Below are 22,388 nucleotides of genomic sequence, written 5' to 3'. Positions count from 1 at the left end.
GCACAGACATACACACACACTCACAAACACACAGACACACACTGGCCTGCTGATTTGCATTTTAATAAAATGAGGTCACAACGGCTGTAAGGACAGAGGAGAAATCGTTAGTGGTGATTTTCCTTTTAACAGAAGCTTCTCTGGTTCAGACAACATGACAAATCAAATATCAGTAAAACATTATTGATTATCACACGTTTTTGGTCTGGATCAAATCATATCTTTCAAAGTTTAACAGCCACTGCTTTGTTTTTACGAGGCTAAAACTCACGTTGCTCACAAGCAGAAGCCAAATGAAGTGAAATCATGACTCAGCGTCTGCTGATGTCACAGGTTACCACGACAACTGTCTCCTGCAGATGAAGTCATCTGTAGGAAATTGATGTTAATTCTGGTTGAACGACCATAAACTGAACTCCAGTGATTGTGAGGGATATCGTTTCATGTGTGAACCTGAAGCCTGAGTCCGGCCTTCAGGGACCGGTCCGATGAAACCCACAGAGGCTGTTTGTTACTTTCTTCATTTAGTTCTCTTTTTGTTTACTTTAGTCAACAAGCTCATTTACTTAATTTCAGTTCCACAAATTTGTCTAAATTTCAATAAAACTTAAATAATCATATCAGTGTTTTAAATGTATCACCAGTGTTTCCTCTATTTCCTGTTCTATCATCATCTTATATGAACAAAGCTCATGAGTTGAGAGGCAGTGATTGACAGTGATTGACTTCAAACTGGTGTCAATGGGACAGTCTAACGAAATCATCATAATACAATTCACTTTAAAAGAGGCTGCTGGTCTCAGTGTCTTGAAATGATCAGTGATTTTAAAGCTTGACCTAAAATATCTAAATAAATCTTTCTTTCTGCGTCTCAGTGGAAGTCGACCTGATCACGTCCTCAGGATGGAAGGAGGCCGTCGAGAGAAGAAGCTACTTTTATGTTATTGATATTTCAAATTGTGTGATAGAAGGTTAAAGTGAGGTCAGGTAAATAAAATGTTTTTAGATCTAATATTAACAATATCTGAATATAGCTCAGCCTCTTTCAGCAGCTTACAGGAAGTGAAGTGTTCAAACTTTGGTGTGGCCCTTTAAATGACACAAGTATAAGTACAGGTATATGTACAAGTATATTGTTCATGATATAAAATGTTTGAAATTAATTTATTTTTCTACATTGTAATATCTATTTACTTTTTATATCACTAGTTTGACCTCTGACATTAGATAACCTGTACATTGTGAGGAAACACGTGTTGATGCTTCGACTAATCGAACAATAATCGTTAATAAACGGCCATGAACGGTTGTCTCGTACCTTGGAGATGATGAGCGGCTCCCGGTGCTCCAGACCTCCCTGCAGGGTGAAGCCCCACGGAGCTCCTCCCTGGAGCCGGGCCTCCACCAGCACCCAGCCGCCGCCTCCTCCACCTCCGCCCGCCGCCCGGACCCCGCCGCTCTCCATGCCCGGACAGGGAGCGCTCCCTCCGGGCTCCTCAGTCCTCAGCCCGGCGGCGGAGGAGGGAACCGGACGGATGGAAACTTTGTCTCCCGCACGGACACGTTGTTTCCTCCGGTCATTGAGTAGAAGTTAGTGGGTGAGAGGAGGAGGAGAACCAGGGGGAGAACCAGGAGGAGGTGTCCGAGCAGAGAGCCGGGCTGCCCGCAAAGTGCATTCCTCCAACAACCCGCAGCGACGGAGGAGTTCAACCGAGAGAGAGGAGAAGAAGAATCCACAACTACCTCATGCACTGTCTCTCTCTCTCTCTCTGTCTGTCCCTCTGTCTCTCTCTCTCTCTCTGTCTCTCTCTCTGTGTCTCTGTCTCTCTCCCTCACACACTGTCTGTGTCTCTCTACCTCCCTCTACCTCTCGCTCTCTCTCCAAAAATCAGTTTAGCATCACAATAGGATTTACTGCGAGTGACTGAGCGAGGAGAAAAGAGAGAGTGGGAGGGAGGGAGAGAGAGAGAGAGACAGAGAGAGAGAGAGAGAGAGAGAGAGAGAGAGAGAGAAAGAGAGAGAGAGAGTTAAAGGTAGAAATGGTGGTAGTCAGAATTAATAGAAAAGAAAGTGGAAGAGTTGAAAATGTGTCGAAGGAAGAGGATGATGTATGTGTGTGTGTGTCTGTGTCTATGTTTGTGTGTTTATGTGTTGTAATCCAATCAGAGCAGAGTTTGTTTCATCCACACTGAACCAGATTTGGATCAAATCATTTTCATGGTTCTCAACAAACTCGAGTTTACATCAGTCTCCATGGTAAGTTACCGTGAAGTATCTTATCATATTTTATTGTATGATACTTTATCTTACCTTATTGTGTCATATAGTACTGAGTCATATCGTCTCTTAGCGTAATTTATTAATCCGTATCCCAGCTTATTGTACTGTACTGTATTAATACATCTCGTGTGTAGTAATGTATTGTATACCTTACTGTTTTTATCACACTGGATCATATCATATCCTTCATATCATATCGTAGATGTGGACGTTTAACATCATCCATTTTGATAAAGTAGGAAATTAAAAACCTTTTAATGTGAAAATCAAACACTCCACTACAGACTGGTGATGAAGTGAGACTCCAGTTTGTTCCGCTGGTGTGTTGGAGCTGGGGAATGTGGTTTGATTGAAGTGTTGTTCAGAGCATCAGCTCTCAGGGGTCAGAGGTCACAGGGGTTATGAAGAGCCTGGTCGGTTTCTGGATGAAACAGGTTCAGGTGACACACGAGAGTTTTAATAAATGTCCGGAGGCTCAAAAGCATGAAAGTTGAGTTTTTTGTCGGGGAACAGAGTTCTGATTTCTGTTGGAAGGTCAGTGATGACAGGAAGAGAGTGAGCACATAGCGCCATCTAGAGGACCATTAGAGAATCACAGCTGTTCAGTATATGTGTTGTTGCATGAGATAAGGTCTATTTTATTTTCCTGGATGTAAATACAAGCTGGAGCAAGTTTCAACAGCACAGAGTTGATTTGTGAAAATTATCTGACTTATAACAAAGCTGTGAACATATTAAAGTTTAAGAAAGAAAGAAAACCAAGAGGCTACATTTTCAGCATGTACGATTTATTTTATTATACATGTAAATACATAAATGTCATGATTGACATCCACTCATTTACTGTCAAGACAGTAACTGCGAATCTGATAAGGCACGGTCATTAAACACGCATGTGCAAACAGCACAGAAAGAAGAGAAAGGTGCAATTCAAAAAACATGTTTCAAAGTTTTATGTTTATGTATACAATTAAAAATGTTCACAGCTCTGCAGCAGCTGATAAGATCGCCACTAGAATAAAAACTCCACAAGTCGATTATCAAGAAAATATTAATGTAAACATCTTCTGACTCATGAAACAATATCTTAAGGTTACAGTGCTTTTATCGTAGAAATACGCTTTGGTAACAACGAAGATTTTTCTATATAAATGCTCAATAAAAAAACTACAGATGAACGTTACACGTCAAATACGTTTGTACAAATATACTTTATAGAGCCCGACCGATATGTCACTTGGCCGGTTCTATATATTTGGTTGTATTCGTGTTTCCTTTTGTAAATAGTTGTAGTTTTGTAAAATAACCTTTGTAGTAAAACTGTATATCAAACCTCAATACAATTCTTAGTCATCATGGTTTGATTACACCTTAGGAGTCAGTGGGAAATTATTTTTGATATAAAGCATATATCTGTATCGTAAATACTCCCCAGTTTCCAAAATCAAGTCTTAAAAAACGTTTTTCTGTGGCATCAAGGCTGTGAATGAAACTTTTTTTTTCCTCAGGTTGAGAAAAAGTGGATCAAGTTCCTCACGACACTTTCAGTTGGTGGTCCACACATCGTGAACCAGAACAACACGTGACTCTCTACCGAAACTTTGGCTCATAACAGAATGTCTCCAACGATGCTAACATGTTGCTGTTAGCGTTAAGGTGCTAGCTTTAGCAAGTTAATCAGCTGGTGGGTCACACTTTAAATACAACATTTTAATTATTCATAATGAAATGAAAAGTGACACTTGTACAAATTAGTAATGGTACGCTAACCTTACTGTTAGCATGTTAGCGCATAGCTAAATTAATGTTTTTTGATCTTATTTGTAGAATTCATAATAAATAAACTTGTCTCAATGGGGGGGGGGGCGTATCGTTGCTGTCTTTTCAAAGTTGGACCTGCTGTTGCTAACTTTGATCCATCAGTCCGACCGGCTCTGATCTGAACACACCACCAGCGTCACGAGGTCTTTGCACCATGTGACGCTGGAAGATGCAGATAAGATTTTATATTACAAGTGTCTTCGCCACAAAAAGACAGACATGTCCACCTCAAAAGGATCACGACCTACACCTCCTCTGACGCCCCGTGGATCGTCTCGATTATCTTCTTCTTCAGTTTCTTCACTTTGTCCGGCGGCGTCTCATTCAGACACTCCTCCACGTACTTCAGGAAGCCGGCGTGTGGCGACACCGCTTGACTCTGAGAGAACGTCCTCATGAGATCCAGCATGATGCCGGTGGTGGGCGCCGCTCGTTTGCGCCGTGACCCCCGGCTGCTGGTGTGAGAGGAGGATGTCGAGGGCGGCGGGGTGGAAGAGGGGGAGGAGTGCCGGGAGTCTGGGGGTGTTGGTGAGGGCGGGGCTTCGAAGCCTTGCGGCATGACGTTCAGCTTGGCAGCGGTTTGACTGGCAGCGTGGTAGGGTAGGGTGGGGGGCGTGGCGTGCTTGTCCAGGTGGAGGGGGCCGGACTCCTGCGGTTTGGGGACGTGGACGTCTTCAGGTCCCTCGTCCTCGTCGCAGGAGTCACAGAGGAACATCAGATCCCGGTAATGTTTCCACTTGGGAACGTAGAAGTCCTCAGAACCACACGTCCTGTTGGAACTCACCGCTCGGTGTTCTCGCTGGAAGATGGTTCGCAGGTTCCTGAACTTTGCCTTGATGTCGTCCACTGGAGGACGAAGAACAGAAGAACCTGTTACTCTGATACAGACACGCAAACTGCTGACATCACAGTTTGACCAGAGAGCTTTATGTATGAGACACCGTGGTGGTTACCTGTGAAGGGGACGGACTCGTCGTGGGACATGAGGCCGCTCAGCGTCTCCAGCAGGCTCTGCCTCAGCAGACGGTTCCTGTAGCTCTCAGACCTGTGGTTCCACAGACAGCTGCGCTCTGGAGGAAGAGAAACGACCTCAGCTCTCACATTCAGACTCAGAGCAGAAGGGAGCTCATAGCCTCGTGGTGAGTCAGAATGTAAACATTCAACATCATTCTCTCAAACCTCTGCACCTACCGGAGTAAAACGAGATGAGCTGCTGAACCTTGGCCTCGCTCCAGTGGCAGCGGGGGTCGGGTCTGCCGTCTGACTCCACAGGCACGGACACACAGACACTCAGAGGGGGGGTGCTGGCGCAGGGTTTGGCGTCGGTCGGTGAAGCAGATGGCGAGGTTGGAAGTGCAGCTGTTTGGTTTGATAGCTTGAGGTTGTCTGGAGACGCCAGGAGGAGGATTTGGTGTCCGGCGCTGCTCTGAGCGGAGCTGGTGGGAGCCGAGGCGTTACCGACCGTGATGCTGTTGGTGTGGGTGGAGCTGGAGGAGAAGCTGCTCAGCGTGGAGGAGGGGGTTCGGTTCCCCGGCTCCGCCTCCTTGTCGTCCTGCAGGTCGTCCGTGCCGTCGTCTTCGTCGCAGGACTCGCAGAGGAAGAGCAGCTGCTGGTAGTGCTTCCACTTGGACACGAAGAGTTTGTCGGAAGCCCGGCTGGCGCGGACCGCCTTGAACTCCCGGTTAAAAACCGTCCGGAGGTTCTTGAACTTGTTTTTTATGTCTTCAACTGCAAAACAACAACAAAGGTCAACATGAGTAAATGAATACGCTGAACTTGTTGGAGCTCTTGGGTTTAGGCCCTTTTTAAACCCACTAGACTCTAACTGCTCAGCACTGGAAGATGGACGACAGGACAGCTCCCAAAGTGAAGCCAAAACATCTTCAATCCCCCTGGTGGCCGGCTGCAGTATAGCTAATAAAGCCCCCCCCCCCCCCCCGTCAGATGTTTACCTGCGAAAGACACCGACCGGTCGGACAGCTGCGCTCTCAGAGTCTCCAGCAGCCTGAGCCGGAGCTGTCGGTTGTTGTGGTTTTCAGACTTCTTGTTCCACAGACAACTGTGTTCTGCAACAACAACAACAACAACAACAACAAACTGCTGTCAGCTCTGGGTGTGTTTTCATTGATCAGTCTGTGAATCATCCTGAAGCCTCAGTCTGTGTTTTACCGCAGTAGAAGGTGATCAGTGCTCGCTCCGTCTCTTCGGTCCAGTAACATTTGAGCTGCATGTTGGAGGAGGTGGAGGGGAAGGAGGTGGGCGCGTTGGGGAGGGAGGAGATGGTCAGTCCCGGGGAGGAACCGACCGACTGGGCCTCCTCCTTGGGGAGAGTCCGCAGCGGCTGCTCCTCCACGTGGGGGTCCGTCTCCCAGCGGGCGTCCGTCTCCCAGCAGCCCTGCAGGAACATCAGCTGGTCGTAGTGCTTCCACTGGGGCTCGAACACGTGCTCCAGCCGGCACACCTGGCTCGCCCGCACCAGTTTGTACTGGCGCCGGAAGGTGGTGCGGAGGTTCTTGAACTTGTTCTTAATGTCTTCCACTGGGGAGAAGAGGGACATTAGAGTGTCTCCTGAGGGCAGGTGTGGGCGGATGGGGGTGTGTCCTACCTGTGGGCGGGAGGGGGGGGGGGGTCCTACCTGTGAAGGGAGGTGGGGGCGTGTCCTACCTGTGAAGGGGTTGGGTGGAGGCAGCGTGGACAGGATGACCCGCAGCTGCTCCAGGGTTCTCCAGCGCAGCTTCCGGCTCTTGTAGCTCTCTGAGCGGTGGTTCCACAGGCAGCTGTGCTCTGAGGAGGAAACAGGAAACACCTCAAAGTGTCAGGGTGTGACGTGTCGTCCCACTCGATGAACTGGTTCAACACCAGAGAACCATCAAGGGGGGGAAGTCTGAAGTAAACTGGTTTATAACCACAGCTGCACAGGTTTAACTGGTAAAACCACAAAGTCACTGATTAATACTGTGTCACTGATCAGCTTCTAATCTAATGATACTAATTCTAAAGCTGTTAGTATCATTAACTGCAGATTAATAACGTTATAATCAGATTTCACCATTTGAAATCTTATTTATTTAATTGATGTAAAGTCAGATGTGTTTAGCGGAAACTTCTGTCTCCAGTTGCTCGTCGCCATCGCTGTGAGCCCTCGTCGCTCCGCTCGGGCAACAGTTGCCTCAGATCGCGCGGGTTTGGATGAAACGTGTGAGCCAAGATGGCGCCGGAGGGAGGAGGAGAGTGTCCGGAGCGCAGGAGACTCACTGGAGAAGAAGCCGATCAGAGTCTTCTCTTTCTCCTCTGTCCAGAACCTGTCCGCTGAGAAACTGAAAGGAGACGCCGCCATGTTGGTGTTGCTGGTCCGCTCCCGCCCCCCTCAGTCTGCTCACGTGACTCACTACACGGGCTCTGATTGGACGATTCCTACAGGATGCTCATGAGCAGTTCCGCATGTTGCCCAGTAGAGATTGCTTTTCTTTTTTTGAACTCAAATTATATACTTTTTATATTTAATAAAAAAATCACAATTTTCCAACCTTACATTAGAAATAACATACTATTATAATAAAAAATACAATACGGAGTAAAAAATAAAATAATCCTAAAATGTTTAAAAACCAATATATATATACATATTTAATTATGATATATATAATTTAAATAAAATACATTTCGGCAATGTAAGTTAATATACTGCCGAAATTTATTTTACTGAAATGTATATTAACTAACAGAACTATCCTTTTTAAGTAACCATTTCCTACAGAAATATACTCTATGTATATATCGTCAATAAAAAACATCCCATCATGCTCATGTTGTTCCTTTTTAATTTCCATTAACTTTGTACACTTTCAGATGACATACGAGACAAAGTGTATTTACAGTGAATCTTTGTGTTCATTTGCTTTGCTCACATACATTCAGTCCATGTATTTACAGTTTCACTGGCACTTAACCATCTGAATTAAATCACACTTGAGTATTTAGATGCACACTAATGTACCAATTAGATGTTTTAATGTTTTAATAAATCAAAGTGGTGGAATCGTGAATGAAATTTAAAAGGTGGGGATAAAAATAAACATCATGTAACAGAATCAGAAACCAGTGTGCATGTAAACACAGTCAGGTGTAAATAACAGACGGGGGGGATTATTTATCTGTTCCCAAGTCTGATCTGAATAAACGTCTTATTTAACGGTTTAGCTGCACAAGAGGAATTGAACCCTCGACCTCCACCCACTGTTTTAGTGCCATTGAGCCTCCCAGGACAAAAACACTACAGGAAACCTTCTCATAAACCTGACTTCACTTTTACATTATATACAAACCAAAATATTCACATTATTTCATGTACATTTTAAGGTCATAAAGGAAAATAGCTCTGTGCCACATAAACTCTGTTAAACTCTCGTAGAATCTCTGTCTGATGCTTCAAGTATAAATTCATTCACAGAATTTTAACTGCTGTCAGACAGAAAAACCTCAAACCTGCAGCACACGAGACAGAAAACAGCTAAAAGTCCAGTTCAAAGTTTTCTTAAACTCCAACAGTGAAGGATCATGGGTAACGGAAATGATCAACTATCTCATGATTTAAAGGAATTCATTTTATATAAGCTAAAAAACTATTTTGCAGCTCTGAGGTTTTTCCACTGTCAGCAGCCAGTAGCTGTTTCATAAAGTGACAATGATATAAAAATAAAATTGAGGGAAAAGGAGTGAATCCAGGTTATGTATGATTTAAAAACATTTTTCTGAGGTAGTGACAAACAGGGAAAACACCTGGTGAAATCTGGAGTGGAGCTTATACACTGAGGTCAGTTTTCTAAATGAAACATTTCCCCAATTCTTCACGATCTAAAGAAATTTAAATAAAACTTGCACCAATGAAAATAACCATTAAACTAGATATTTGAAGATGTTGAACTTCAGTCGTCACATTCATTCCTTTGCATCAATAACTCAGACATTTAAAAATGATACAAATCCCTAAACTCTGGAAATATGGAAAAAAGTAAATATGCTACAATAACAAGAGAAAAAAACAACAACAAACAGCTGAAGGCAAAAATACTTTTTCTTGTTTATCACAAATAATAAAAACAATCACCAACTTCAAGCTTTAAAGTGAACGAGCACCTCTCTTTCTCTCTCTCTCTTGACATGATTGACAGCTGGTTCCTCATCCTCTCGATCACATGTTGATTTCACTCGTGGTCGTCGTTTGATTCCCACGTCCGTCCGTCCAGAACAAAATTGTATCCGTCTCCTCCATTCAGAAAAATAATAGTGACATCTTATTTGCAGCTCTTGCTCCCGCCCCTTCGTTGAAGAACCTCCCTCATTGGGCGCTAACGTGATGTTACTGTCTCTGCTCCTGACCTGTGACATTAGCGCCTCCTTCTGGTGGAGGAACATCGCTGCTGGAGCTCCTCGCTGTCGGACTTTGAAAGTATTTAGTTCCACCCTGCGGCAAAAATCGTCATCTTTTTTTGCTAAATGTCAATCAGTGAAACTATAAACGTAAGCCCCACCCTGTGTGGCTCTTGCACCTGTCCGTCAAACGATGCTGTCCTGCAGCAGAGGCTCAAAGTCCTCGTCGCTAGTGGTGGGAGGGGCCTCCTCGTCGCTGCCCGGGAGCGGCGTGTTGATGTGGACGCCAGCCAGCGAGGACATGGACTCTTTGCTGTCCGGGTGTGGCTTGTCGCTGAGGGACAGGTGGGAGGAAGAGGAGGTGCAGGAGGGTTTTTCTGGGATGAAGAGAGCCACGAAGAAGGCGACCACCACGCAGCACGCACCCAACAGGAAGGGCGGGCCGGGGATGAGCGCTCGCTGAGACACAGAGAAGAAGATAGTATCTTTTAATCTTTTAATCTGGAGGATAACTGAGTTGACATATGTTCAAGTTGCTGCTCTTTTCATTTGATCTGCTTATCATATTTAACTAACCTCGGGGGGACTCTCCAGAGGCAGCGGGTCCACGTTGAACTCTCCCTCGATCGGGTCGATGGTGTTGAGCTCCACGTTGAAGAGGAAGAAGATGAATCCGTACAGAGCCGGACCCAGACCATTACACAGACCCCTGATCCCCGTGATCATCCCCTGAACCACACCTGAGAGAGGGAGGAGACGTACGTGATGAGAGAGGAGAGGAGAGGAGAAGAGAGGAGAGGAGAGGAGAGGAGAGGAGAGGAGAGGAGAGGAGAGGAGAGGAGAGGAGAGGAGAGGAGAGGAGAGGAGAGGAGAGGAGAGGAGAGGAGGAAACAAGTGGAAAGGAAAGGAGAGGTTGTCTTTGTCACCTTGTTTGTCAGGATCAGCTGAGTGCGACACCAGAGCAGAAACAGCTGGGAAGGTGATGGAGGACATCGCTGCTACAGCTCCTGCTGCCCAAATCATCCTGTTAACACACACACACAGAAACACACACAGTTGAATTAAAAGGTAGAAGTGTGTCTGAGTCAGGAAACACGAAAGAGTTAAATCAATAGTGTTTGTGAAAGAGAAGCTGGAGAATTTAAGACTGCCTCCCAGCGTCGTTGATAATTGATTTGCTGCCGGGTCTGTCATTTGCATTTAACAAATCTCATTGATACACACACACACACACACACACACACACACACACACACACACGCAGACACACACAGTTCTTACCAAGGCTCTGATCCGAAGCCGTACCAGGCCAACTGCAGGATCTGGAAACCCAAACCCAACAGAACCGTGTTCTTATTACCCAGAGTTCTCATCAGCAGCGTGAGGAAGAGAGTCTGAGGAGACGGAGCAGAAATTTATATAGATGTTATTAGCATTTATATATTGTTATAATAAGTTGTATGTCATCTGTGTAAACAAATCACACAGAGATTTAATCTGGATATGTAAATACAGTGTTTGTTACCTGTGCTATGATGGACAGAATCCCCACCACGCCAATGAACACAGCGATGGTTGTGGAGGAGAAATTTATGACCTGGTGTGGGACAGAAATTAATGTTATTATTTGTATTATTCAGATTTGGGGGTCAAACCATCGACCTTCTGCTTTGTGAACGACCCGCTTTATCTCACGAGCCACAGCCGTCAAACTTTGTGTTCCCAGATTATGAATTCACGAACAAGCTTTTCAGATTTCCTGAGGTCCGGCACTGATGTGCTTCAAACAGGATCAACTCACCTGTCTCAGGTAGAGGAAGAAGCTGGAGTACTGGCCGGCCTCCGGCAGGTAGGACAGGAACACAGTGATGCAGATCAGTAAGATGGTCGGGTCCTGACCCACTTTTCTCAGCGACTGAAGGAGAGAGAGAGGAAATGAAACAGACGCCGTCAGACGATCAGGAGCTGCAGAAACAAGTCCCGCCCATAATTGTGCTTGATCAATCGCCAGAAAAAGGCTACGAGGAGGCGCAGTGGCTATGTAAATAAAAAATCAACGAAGAAGAAAGAAGGCGTCTCTAAGGTCGTCTTCGACAAAAAACATTACTCCGCCTAGTGTTCAGGCGAGGAATTGCTTTGTAAGACGCCCAACGGTTGTTGAAGCATGAAGGACAAAGAGTCCTGCGCCACAGCGGCGTGAAAAGCAGCAGAAGCAGTTGCAGAAGCATGCACCGGGCTTTACTGACGATGAAGGGGTCGGCCTGCTCCCAGGATATCGGCGCCCCCCACGTGTTGAGCCTCATCTTGTCCGGCAGGGACTCGGGCATGGCGAGCAGGATGAAGCCGATGTCGGCCAGAGCGATCAGCGTGGCCAACAGAACCACCATGTTGTCCCCGTACCAGGCGGACACGTACGCCCCGATGGCGGGACTCGTCACCAGGCTGGCTGCGAAGGTCGCCGACACCTAGAGGATGGAGAGACAGACGAGAGGAACCGGTTTAGACGTCTGCAGAGAGACGACCAATCACACTGATGCAGCAGCACAGGTACATGTCACTCTACTCCGGTCAGGGGTCAAAGGTCAGAGTTCAGCATCTGTCGGACTGTGTCGATAGCATCAACAGGCTAAAATGCTAGTAATCAATACGTGGCTCACTTCTAATGGGAAACAGCTGAACAGTGAAAATAAAGAATAACAGAAACTGTCGGATATAAAGAGCTTAACTTAGCATATTTCATTTTGTGAGTGTTAAATTGAATTATTATCAGAACTGGTGATGTCAGTGATTGGGTTAACGTCATTACGATCGTGGATGTTTTATATTCTAGATGTTTTTACGTACTAAATATCTGATGTTTTCATAGAAACTGTGATTTTCAATAGTTGAAATGACTCAAACTTGCAGCAGGTTTCACTGGATGTTTAAAGTCATGAGAAAAAATTAGAACAGCAGCTCAGCACAATTATTTAGTTCTTATAACAGCAATTTAAAAAGTAATGAAAAGTCTAAACCAGGCTCTGTGTTCTGATGTTGAAGAAAAACATCACAGATCCACAGTGTAAGCAGGTTCTTCTCAGGCCACATCCCTCCATGAGATCACATCCTCAGGGACAGATGTAATAATTCAAACATGAAGGTGCTTTTGTCCTCAGATGTTTTCCTGCTCTCGGCTCATGTTCCTGCTCAGATTCCACCGACGCCTGAGTTTTGTCCCTGATGCAGATTCTGAGTCGGTCATTCCACACCAGCATCCTTCATTTGAAACGATGAGGTCATGGTGGCACTTATGTCATCGCCTCCTCTGTGACACTTTGCGGCTGGTCTACGGAGAAGCTGTTATTTCATACATTATGAATGGCCGGCCCATCTCGCTGCTTCCTGATGGTGAGTCACTGCAGCGTCCCGTCTCTCCTGCTCAGCCGAGGAAATTTAATCTTTTGTCCCATAAACGCAACGATGGCTGAAGCTGTTCATGAGTCACGAGGGACCTTCACTGTGAAACCCAGTCCAGCAACAGAGACATGATGTTCACACACCTTTGAGAGGCTCTTACCAGACCGTAGGCGGTGCTCCTCTCTCTCGCTGTCGTCACGTCGGCCACGTAGGCGAAGATGACAGAGAAGGTGACAGAGAAAGCTCCGGACATGGAGATCATGGCGAAGTACCACCTGAACACACGGGAGAGAACATCTAACTCAGCTTCTTCAAACCAAGACAGAGGACCTGTTCTGTGAGGTAATGAGCTTCTCAGTGAGTCGCACCAGGGGCTGAGCCTCATCAGAGGGATCGGAGCGCACGTGAAGAAGACGGTGACCAACAGGAAGGTGCGCCGGCCCCACACGTCCGACAGCGCACCAATCAGAGGAGCGGACATGAACGACAGCAGACCCTGGACAGGAAGTGGCAGAGTCAGTGACGATAAAAATGAGCGTCTGTGACAGTGACATGTTCAATTTGATGCTGAATCACTGGAGAACTCAGATCTGATGAGTCACAGAAGTGAAGAGTTCTCACCTTCACACCCTGAATCAGTCCGTTCATCAGGAACGTGTGCTGAGGGAACGTCTCGTGTAGAACCTGCAACAAGACAAAACTTCAGCTTCATAATGTTTAAAGACTTTATCTGTTATAAAAATATAACTCATGAGTTATGAGTCTATAATGACGCTGAATCTTTAACTCTTCTTCGACTCTTTATCAGCCGACTCCACGTGGGAGCTAAAGCAATGCTAATGCTAACGTGAGATCTTGCCTCCACCAGCGTTACTCACGGTGAGCATGGGCGTGGTGAGAAGACCCCAGGCGAAGAACTCCAGGAAGATCACCACCACGGCGTGATACACACTGGGTCGGCCGATGCCCGGCTGCAACTGAAACTCACACAAAGGATCATTATTAATAACATCTATTAACAGACAAACTATAATAAACAGTTTGATCAAAGTGGATCAGCCCACTGACAGACCCTCAGGGTTCAGGTGAAGACGTGAACCAGATCACCACTTCACTGCTGCTCTTCTGTGCCATACATGATAGTGTCAGCAGGGGGCAGTGTGTCTGATACTCAAGGAAGATCCGTAGTTTTATCTAACGACTTCCTCTGAATCCCGGACGGGGGAAAACGAAGCATCGACCCAGCGTGACGCCCCCTAGTGGTTTGTGAGCTGCTTGTCTGAAGCCTAGCTTTGACAGTGTCCAGCGCCATCTTGTTTTTTTTTAAACCAGAAGACACCATATTTGGATAAGCAGGGGGTGGAGCCTCCTCAAAAAAACAAGATGGGTCTCGACAGCGTCAGGGTGGGTCGCCGCCACAGACTGTAAATAAAGATGGACGACACATCTCCACATGAGTCAAATATCGTGGATCAGGACGCTGCCTTCCTGCACATCTGGATTCTGTGCAGCAGCAAACAGGGAACAGAGCCGGGGGGGGGGGGGCATCGATCCAGGTCTCATCCATAATGATGTCAAGGCTCAGAAGTGAACATTAAAACCACACTGATCATGAACACTTGATTATCAGTGTGACATGAACCTGTGATGACTAAATAACAACCAGATGTAATGTCACGTGACTTCTCAGTTGGTCCATGTCCCATGTTTCACACAGAGGCTTCATGATGGAGATGGTGTGGTCCATATGTATCTACAGTCCATGACAGTAGCTAAAGTCCCATATCGATTTAATGCTAATTCAAAGTGCTAGTGTTAATTTACCTCAGATCAGTGAAATGTTTTGGTTCTCTGGAGCAGCAGTGAGTCTTTAAACATGAAATCAACGACGTGACTTTAGTCGTCGGCTGGGAGAACGTGTCTTGGTGTTTTTCTGTTCACGTCTCTCGTCCCTGAGATCTGACATTTTCCCTCTGCAGGAGCTGAGGAGGAAGAGGAGGAAGAGGCTGCTGCTGTGCGAGCTGTTAAAATGGAGGCTGCCCGTGGTGGAGCCTGGATGTGTCCTCGCTGTGCTCGAGGAGGAGGAGACATGTGACATAACACATCATGGATCCATCCCGAGCACATCAGCATCACACACTAACACATCTGGATCCGCCCTCAGCCGCTCGCCTGAACATCTGGATCGATCCCCTTTTATTACACAGACCAAAACAAAGTGAGCAGCTCTATGATCTATTTATACACATCTGTGGATATCTGATGATTGTCCTTCATCTATATTATTGACTGTTTGGATTTGAAAATAAAGAGAATTCCTGGAGGATTTATGATCTAACGTCACAGGTTCCCTGAGCCCACAGACACGACACAGACACGACACAGACACGACACAGACATGACACAGACATGACACTGACATGAAATGAGAGCAGTGAGCAGGTGATGAGATGGAGCAGAGTAAAATGGCGCTGCTCGCTTCACCCACCGCGGCTCCGTCCTTCATGATGATCCTCTTGACCAGCACCACCCTCCCGGGCACCGCCGCCGCTTCCCCCGGCATATCCTCGCACCTGCCGCGGGTCACGAAGCACCCATGCTGGGTAGATATCCGCGGTTCCCCGGGGGCTTCCAGGATGGATCCTTGTTTGGCCCCGGAGAGGCTTACCCGAGCTAACGGATTAAAAATAACCGAGATCAAATTGAAACCGTGACGGATAAAATCCTCAACTTGTCCCGGTGAAGATCCTCCGTCACGTTAGAGACAGGACTTCCGGTCGGGACCGAGCTTTCACAATAAAAGACTTTGCAATCCTTCATCTTGAAATAAAGACCAGTTCATCTTTATTATATAAATGTTTGTGAACATTGTGGACTGAACTGTTGTCACTGAATATGACAATATTTATTAAATTGATCATTTACTATCATAGGCTGAATTAAAGATGGACGACAGGACAGCTTCTCAAAAGTGAAGCCAGTTATTTTGGCTGAGACATCATGATTGACAGCTGAGACTGACTCCGGATTGGTCGTTTGTTTGGATAGGCGGGACCTTTATGTGTGGACTGATGTTATTGGCTCAAGATGGCGGCGTCTGTTTCAGATACATTTTGGCTTCATTTCTGGAGAGTGGGAGGAAGTGGAGCCACGACGTCCATCTTGAATTACTTTATTTTGGGGTTGTAGGTTCCAGCAGAGTTTTCTTTAATCCTGGATTATTTTTTTAATCTGAAATAAACTGATTAGACCATTTATTGTGTCAGATTTGACTTTTATTTTGAAAGCTACTTCCCTCTTCATCCTTTCTCACTGGACACAAATTGGCACATCCCTGGTTTTTAAAGGTCTGACTCGGGTAACTCGGGTCTTAATCCGGTTAACCAGGGTCAGACCGGGTCAGGGAACAAACCTGGACAAGGTGCGTTTGATTTAAACACCTGAACATTTGAAGCAAAACCTATTTTATTTTGTCTTAAGGTTAAACCCTGATTCATGTCCTGATTTCTAATCGCTCTTTAATGGCTTTTGTTTTCATCAGGGTCAAAATGCTGAATTCTTCAACTTCTCTTTTATTTTGAAAGTGTTCTTGATGACAGTGGAAGGGGGAGGAGAAGGGGCGGGTCATCACGTGTCAGTGGCTGTGGTGTGTGTGTTTTTTGTGTGTTTTGTGTGTGTGCATGTGTGAATTATACAAGATAATATGACCTGTGATGATGTAAAACGTGACATCATCAATCCGCAGAGAATCCGAGGATTTAAAGCTCCAACATGTTTAATTTTAGTTTCTGTTTTCACTAAATATGAATAAAGATTCATTTGAATTTCGTTTTAGGGTCACGGAGGAAGAAGGTGTGTGCTGTCCCAGCATGCATCAGAAAAACAAAACAAAGCCATTAATTTGCTCTTAGAGATCCGTGTGGTGATTAACTTGACCAAACAGCACACGTGATATGATGAATATAAGTGACACAGAGATATAAAGGAGATAGAAGTGAGTCTACCTCCATTTTATACACAGTCTATTATTTGAGTCAGAGTCTCAGGAGGAAGGGCTCATGACCTATACTGCAGCCAGCCACCAGAGGGCGATCAATATGGTTTGGCTTCACTTCTTTATTTACAGTCTAAACTTTCTCTCTCTCTCTTTCTCTCTCTCTCTCTCTCTCTCTTTCTTTCTCTCTCTCTCTCTCTCTCTCTCTCTCTCTCTCTCTCTCTTTCTCTCTCTCTCTCTCTCTTTCCTGAAGGCAGCAGCTCATCTGCCATGTTTGGTTGTGTTGCTAGGCGACATCGTACCTGCAGAAGAAACTGTATCTCACCTGTAAACTGAGACGAGGACTCTGAGACGAGGACGCTGAGACGAGGACTCTGAGACGAGGACACTGAGACGAGGACTCTGAGAGGAGGACGCTGGGCCGAGGACTCTGAGACGAGGACTCTGAGACGAGGACACTGAGACGAGGACTCTGAGACGAGGACTCTGAGACGAGGACTCTGAGACGAGGACACTGAGACGAGGACACTGAGACGAGGACTCTGAGACGAGGACACTGAGACGAGGACTCTGAGACAAGGACGCTGAGAGGAGGACGCTGAGACGAGGACTCTGAGACGAGGACTCTGAGACGAGGACACTGAGACGAGGACTCTGAGACAAGGACGCTGAGAGGAGGACGCTGAGACGAGGACTCTGAGACGAGGACTCTGAGACGACTCGCCCGAGGCCGAGAGACACAAACCACCAGAGAAGAAAGGACGTCGACTCAAACCTCCACAGGTAAGTTTCCTTTTTACGATGTCCAGAGTGGCCACACTGACCTCTGACCCCTAAACATGATTATGAAAATGAAAGACGAGGATTGATTTAGGTTGTAGTAAACTGTGTGTATGTGTGTGTGTGTGTGTGTGTGTGTGTGAGCCAGTAAAGATGGCCTTAGCCAGCGGTCACTGGCTGGAAAAAGAGACGAGAGGAGAAGCCCCGAGTTCGAGGTGAGTTACGTTTTGTTTTACACCATAAAAATGTAAAAGTAAACGCAATGTATTCTGCAGCCTGACGTGGTCTAGTGTGACCAGTACATGGCGCTGGCTGCTGTTGGGTAACGTGAGGTTGCTGTTAGTTATTCCCTCTCTAATTGTAATAGCATGTTTGACCATTTACCTGTAATTTCCCATAGAGGGCGTTGTTGATGACGTTTTCTGGTTTTACAGATATTAATGTTCAGATGAAACTGTAAAAGATGAATGTTACTGGTCACATCTTTGTCCTCAGGTACGGACACGCTTCAGCTGTGGCAGGAAACGTGGCCTTTTTGTTCGGTGGAGCGTCCAGCATCAACCAGGAGGTCGGTTACCCCCCCCCCCCCCCATATTATACAATATACTAATGTACTTTTACTTGAGTAGGATTCTTCAATTTTCCTCTCATCTTTTAGGAGAACATCCCTGTTTACTTCAACGACTTCTACATGTTAACAGGTTCGACTCAAACTTACTGTTTTATTGGATTATTGTTACAGAAATATTATATTTTGAGTCTTGATTTCAGTGTCTCCTGATGATGTGTCGTGGGAGGAGATTCCTCAGAGTGGAGACGTCCCCTCGGCCAGAGAAGGACACACTCTGTGGTAAACTGTTCAATTTTACTTAAATTAAACACGTCTATAACGTCATATCATTACACATTCTATATTCTGTAGATATTCTCTTTGTATATATTATTTCTATTCTATTTCTATATCTCGACCTTGTGTCTCAGTGTGGTCGGGGGGAGGTTGTTTCTGTTCGGTGGCGTCTCGACTCCCGAAGCCTCCGAGTGTCTCTCTGGAGTTTACAGCTTTGACATCGGTGAGGAGGCTGCAGCAGCAGGAGAAGAAGAACTGTTATTAAAATTCAAACGCGGCGGTGACGTGTGGTTTCCTGTGGTTTTCTGACAGTGTCTCTGACCTGGGATTGCTTAGCAACCGGGGGCGTGGCCGTCAGAACCCTGAGACACAGCTCTGCTGCCGTTGGAGACAACATCTATGTGTATGGAGGAATTCTGGGAGGGAATCGAACCGACGACCTCCTGGTCTTCAACACAGGTCCAGAACATCAGTTATAAACCATCTTTACCTCAACCTATTTCTATTATTATAGTTTTACTTTCAACTTTATTTTCATTCATGAAGTTTTTATGTTCCTTGTAACATTGCTCCTTGTTTCATTTATGAAAAGTTAATAATCATCATGTGACTTGTTTCCTATTGTCTCTCAAACGTCCTGCTGTCTCAGTGTCTCTGTCCTGGACGCCAGTGAAAACCAGTGGCTCGCTGCCTCCTGCTCTGTGAGAATCTTATCCCACCTTTATTAGAGGAATATTGAAATTCATTTTGAAGGAGACACCTGATGTTTGTTTAGTGTGTTCTCTCCTCCAGTGAGTTATTAAGAGTTTGTGAAGATCAAAACACTGAGTACAAACTGAATGTGTGTGCGTTTGTGTGTGTGTGTGTGTGTGTGTGTGTGTGTGTGTGTGTGTGAGTGTGTGTGTAGGTGCGATCAGAGTCTTGCTCTGGTCGGAGATCAGCTCTTCATGTTCGGAGGTCACGGGGCCGGTGGAGACTTCTGTAAAGAGCTGCATGTCCTCAACACAGGTAAACACACAGACAAACATCTGCCCCTAGTGGTCAGAAATATGCAGATCCTTTTCCTCTCTGACCTTTGACCCTTGTGCTCCATTTCTTAGAAAACCTGTTGTGGCAGAAATTAGAGGTGAAGGGAGACACACCTGAAGCCTGCAGCAGACACACACTGACTGCTCACCATGATAAAGTACACACACACACACACACACACACACACACATATACAGGATATATCTTGATTGACAGCTGGGACTGACTTGTGATTGGTTGAGCAGGTGTTTAGGTGACACCTTGATATATGAACATGTCTCCTGTCTGTCTGAAGGACATCTACATGTTTGGTGGCAGAAGCTTCACCGAGGACGGCACAGAGACATCGTCCAATGAAATCCACAAACTCAGTATCGGTGAGTGAGAACCTGAACGTTCACCGAAGAATAGAATCTTCTCTCTGAGTCGTGGTCCCCCCCCCCCTGTTCCTCCAGCTAAGATGAAGTGGAAGGTTCCGCTGTACGTCGGGATTCCTCCGGCTCGTCGACACGGACACACAACGTTCATCCTCCACAGTCACGTGGGTCATCAGCCTCTCGTCCATGTGTTGGTGTTCATTATTCACATGTGTTATAATGTGTGTTGTGTGTGTGTGTTGTGTTGACAGCTGTATGTGTTTGGAGGACAGAACGAAGAGCAGGAGTTTAACGACCTGAAGGTGATGAAACTCATCAACCCCTCAGAGCGACAACCTGGTGTGTTACTCATTTTATTTACTACACATTACGATCTGAAAGAACAAACAACGTGTGGATGGTTTGACTCATGTCTGAGGTTGATCTTTAAACGAGCTTCTCCTCCTCAGTGATGAAGGAGATCCTGTCAGAGTTCGGTCTTCAGGGCGTCAGTCACAGGTGCGTCTCTGTTTCTTCTCCACGCTGCTCTTTGCTTCAGCAGTTTGGTTTCATTCTGGTTTTGACTGGTTTCACAGTTTCACTCCCACTAAGGTCCCAAACGTCCGCTACGAGCTGAGCGAGTCGGCTCCGTGCAGCCAGAGGAACCCAGCTGCTGATCCTCAGGTAATGATAACCCCCCCCCTGAAGCTTTTGCTCAATCATGCATTCTGTCTGGAAGCTGAAATCCCCCCCCAAAAAAACACTCCAAACTCTCTCTTGTACTTTTTGTACTTTTTGTACTTTTATCACTTAATCACTACGTTAACACTTTACAGAACCTTATGCTGCTGTACTAAAAAATCTGTATGATTATTAGTATATGAAAATGTCTTGTGTTACCTGTTGTGCCTGTGCACTTTATATGTTTCACTGTGGGAGAGTGGGAAACGTCGTATTGATTCCTTGTGTGTTTTTAACATGTTAAGAAATTGAAAATAAAGCTACTTTATCTTATCTTATTGTTATATTATATAGATTTCATTTAGTAAATACACATTTCCTTCTGTTGCTGTATATTTGATCTTAACCTAGTTCTGATCATACGTCTATTTTAATCATTGTATCTTGTGTCTAATGCTGTTTGACCTTTAATTTGCTTTAGATTTACCTTTTTCTTTACTTGTAAATCACCTTGCAACTGTGTTTTGAAAAGTTCTATATGAGTGAAGTTTTAATTATTATCATCTACTTATAGTCACCTGCTCTTTTTGATGGAGCTTCGCAGACTTTGATTCAAAGTGTCTCCTGCAGGCGTTTGTCCACAGAGACTTCGGTGCAGTTCGGGATCAGGCCATGAAACAGATCCAGGCGGCCTTCGCTCTGCTCGACCACGAGTTCCTCAAACTGGATCGGTTGGTTTTCGTTTGTTTCACATCTTGACAAGTTAATGCCTTCAATAAGAATGATTCATCTGGAGACTGAATCGACTGATTTAACTTTCAATATCATATAAACTCATAATAATGATTTTCTTCCAGAGAGAAGTCGGATTTGTCGAAAGCTGCTGCTGCTCTGCAGAAAGAGAAAGAAGCTCATGAGGTTCACAGACAACAACAGCAACAGGTCGGTTCCTGTTTCATCTGGAATGATCTCAACTTACTGAAGTTAATTCATTAATGACTTTAATCTCATTAAATCAATCTAATCGATGTGGTTTACTTTAAAGCTACCCAGTCCATTCTGTCTGCATCATCGGATCATTCAAAACAATCTAACCTCTTCATTTTCTCTGATCTGACGTAGTTCACTGTCGTCAATTCAAATCAACACAAAATAAGTTGTGTGTGTGTGTGTGTGTGTGTGTGTGTGTCAGGAGCTGCAGGAGCTGCTGGACAGACATCGCTCTCAGAACGAGACCTGGCTCCGAGCTCGAGCTGAGGAGAACGACCGTGAGAGGAGGGAACTGTGCCGAGTCCGAGTCCGTTCAACACTCTTTTTTATTTATTATTCTCCTGATCACGAAACATCTGTATGAATATAATTTTAATACTCTGATCAAAGCCTTTCAAGGAAATAACCCCATCCTGTCTCTCTGTCTGTCTCTCCCTCTCTCTCTGTCTGTCTGTCTCTCTCTCTCTCTCTCTATCTATCTATCTATCTATCTATCTATCTATCTATCTATCTATCTATCTATCTATCTATCTATCTATCTATCTATCTATCTGTCTGTCTGTCTGTCTCCTCAGGAGGAGGTGCAGCAGGAGCAGGAGAGACTGAAGGAGGAGCAGAGCAGCATCCAGAAACGCAGCGAACATCTTCTGTCCATCATGCAGCAGTTCAAAGGGATGTGAGACAGACAGACAGACAGACAGACAGACAGACAGACAGACAGACAGACAGACAGACAGACAGACAGACAGACAGACAGATGTGGATGATAAACCTTCAATAAAAACATCACAATTAAAGTTTGTATCTTTTATTGATGGGTGTTTAACAGCTGATCAGAGACTTA

General features: G+C 45.4%; 4 protein-coding genes across 5 annotated transcripts in view; 1 reads left to right on the top strand and 3 right to left on the bottom strand.

Moving 5' to 3' along the window:
• Positions 1 to 1,756, bottom strand: part of shroom3 (shroom family member 3) — a 33,034-nt gene extending 31,278 nt beyond the window's left edge. The window contains exon 1 of the mRNA XM_062412598.1: positions 1,319 to 1,756. Within this exon, the coding sequence (XP_062268582.1) occupies positions 1,319 to 1,465 (147 nt within the window). The 5' untranslated portion in view covers positions 1,466 to 1,756. The remainder of the gene's footprint in view (positions 1 to 1,318) is intronic.
• Positions 1,757 to 3,051: 1,295 nt separating this feature from the next.
• LOC133975389 (uncharacterized) lies at positions 3,052 to 7,657 on the bottom strand. Its single transcript, XM_062413318.1, has 7 exons — positions 7,357 to 7,657; positions 6,766 to 6,885; positions 6,271 to 6,639; positions 6,054 to 6,167; positions 5,293 to 5,829; positions 5,055 to 5,171; positions 3,052 to 4,947 (listed from the first exon to the last, which is right to left on the bottom strand). The coding sequence occupies exons 1-7, from the start codon at positions 7,436 to 7,438 to the stop codon at positions 4,346 to 4,348; spliced, it is 1,941 nt and encodes a 646-aa protein (XP_062269302.1). The 5' UTR covers positions 7,439 to 7,657; the 3' UTR covers positions 3,052 to 4,345.
• A 247-nt stretch (positions 7,658 to 7,904) lies between these two features.
• Positions 7,905 to 17,702, bottom strand: mfsd14ba (major facilitator superfamily domain containing 14Ba). Its single transcript, XM_062413233.1, has 14 exons — positions 17,686 to 17,702; positions 17,187 to 17,431; positions 15,356 to 15,615; positions 13,746 to 13,844; positions 13,489 to 13,551; positions 13,236 to 13,363; positions 13,028 to 13,142; positions 11,718 to 11,936; positions 11,273 to 11,386; positions 10,997 to 11,068; positions 10,753 to 10,865; positions 10,398 to 10,495; positions 10,048 to 10,211; positions 7,905 to 9,930 (listed from the first exon to the last, which is right to left on the bottom strand). The coding sequence occupies exons 1-14, from the start codon at positions 17,700 to 17,702 to the stop codon at positions 9,658 to 9,660; spliced, it is 1,980 nt and encodes a 659-aa protein (XP_062269217.1). The 3' UTR covers positions 7,905 to 9,657.
• Positions 17,508 to 22,308, top strand: zmp:0000001301 (rab9 effector protein with kelch motifs). Of its 2 annotated transcripts, XM_062412737.1 has the most exons (19): positions 17,508 to 17,644; positions 17,790 to 17,856; positions 18,137 to 18,209; positions 18,300 to 18,342; positions 18,413 to 18,491; positions 18,623 to 18,711; positions 18,801 to 18,947; positions 19,138 to 19,189; positions 19,396 to 19,496; positions 19,589 to 19,674; positions 19,813 to 19,894; positions 19,973 to 20,058; positions 20,146 to 20,233; positions 20,344 to 20,392; positions 20,470 to 20,557; positions 21,185 to 21,285; positions 21,412 to 21,496; positions 21,747 to 21,851; positions 22,120 to 22,308. In XM_062412737.1, the coding sequence occupies exons 2-19, from the start codon at positions 17,795 to 17,797 to the stop codon at positions 22,222 to 22,224; spliced, it is 1,521 nt and encodes a 506-aa protein (XP_062268721.1). In that variant the 5' UTR covers positions 17,508 to 17,644; positions 17,790 to 17,794; the 3' UTR covers positions 22,225 to 22,308. The 2 variants fall into 2 exon arrangements, with proteins under 2 accessions (XP_062268721.1, XP_062268722.1); XM_062412738.1 differs by lacking the exon at positions 17,508 to 17,644 and having other exon boundaries at positions 17,748 to 17,856.
• Positions 22,309 to 22,388: the final 80 nt, after the last annotated feature.

This window comes from Platichthys flesus, chromosome 19 (assembly GCF_949316205.1).
Source record: "Platichthys flesus chromosome 19, fPlaFle2.1, whole genome shotgun sequence".
NCBI lineage: Eukaryota > Metazoa > Chordata > Actinopteri > Pleuronectiformes > Pleuronectidae > Platichthys > Platichthys flesus.
Note: the sequence above shows the minus strand (reverse complement) of the source record. Positions and strands in the feature narration are given on the sequence as shown.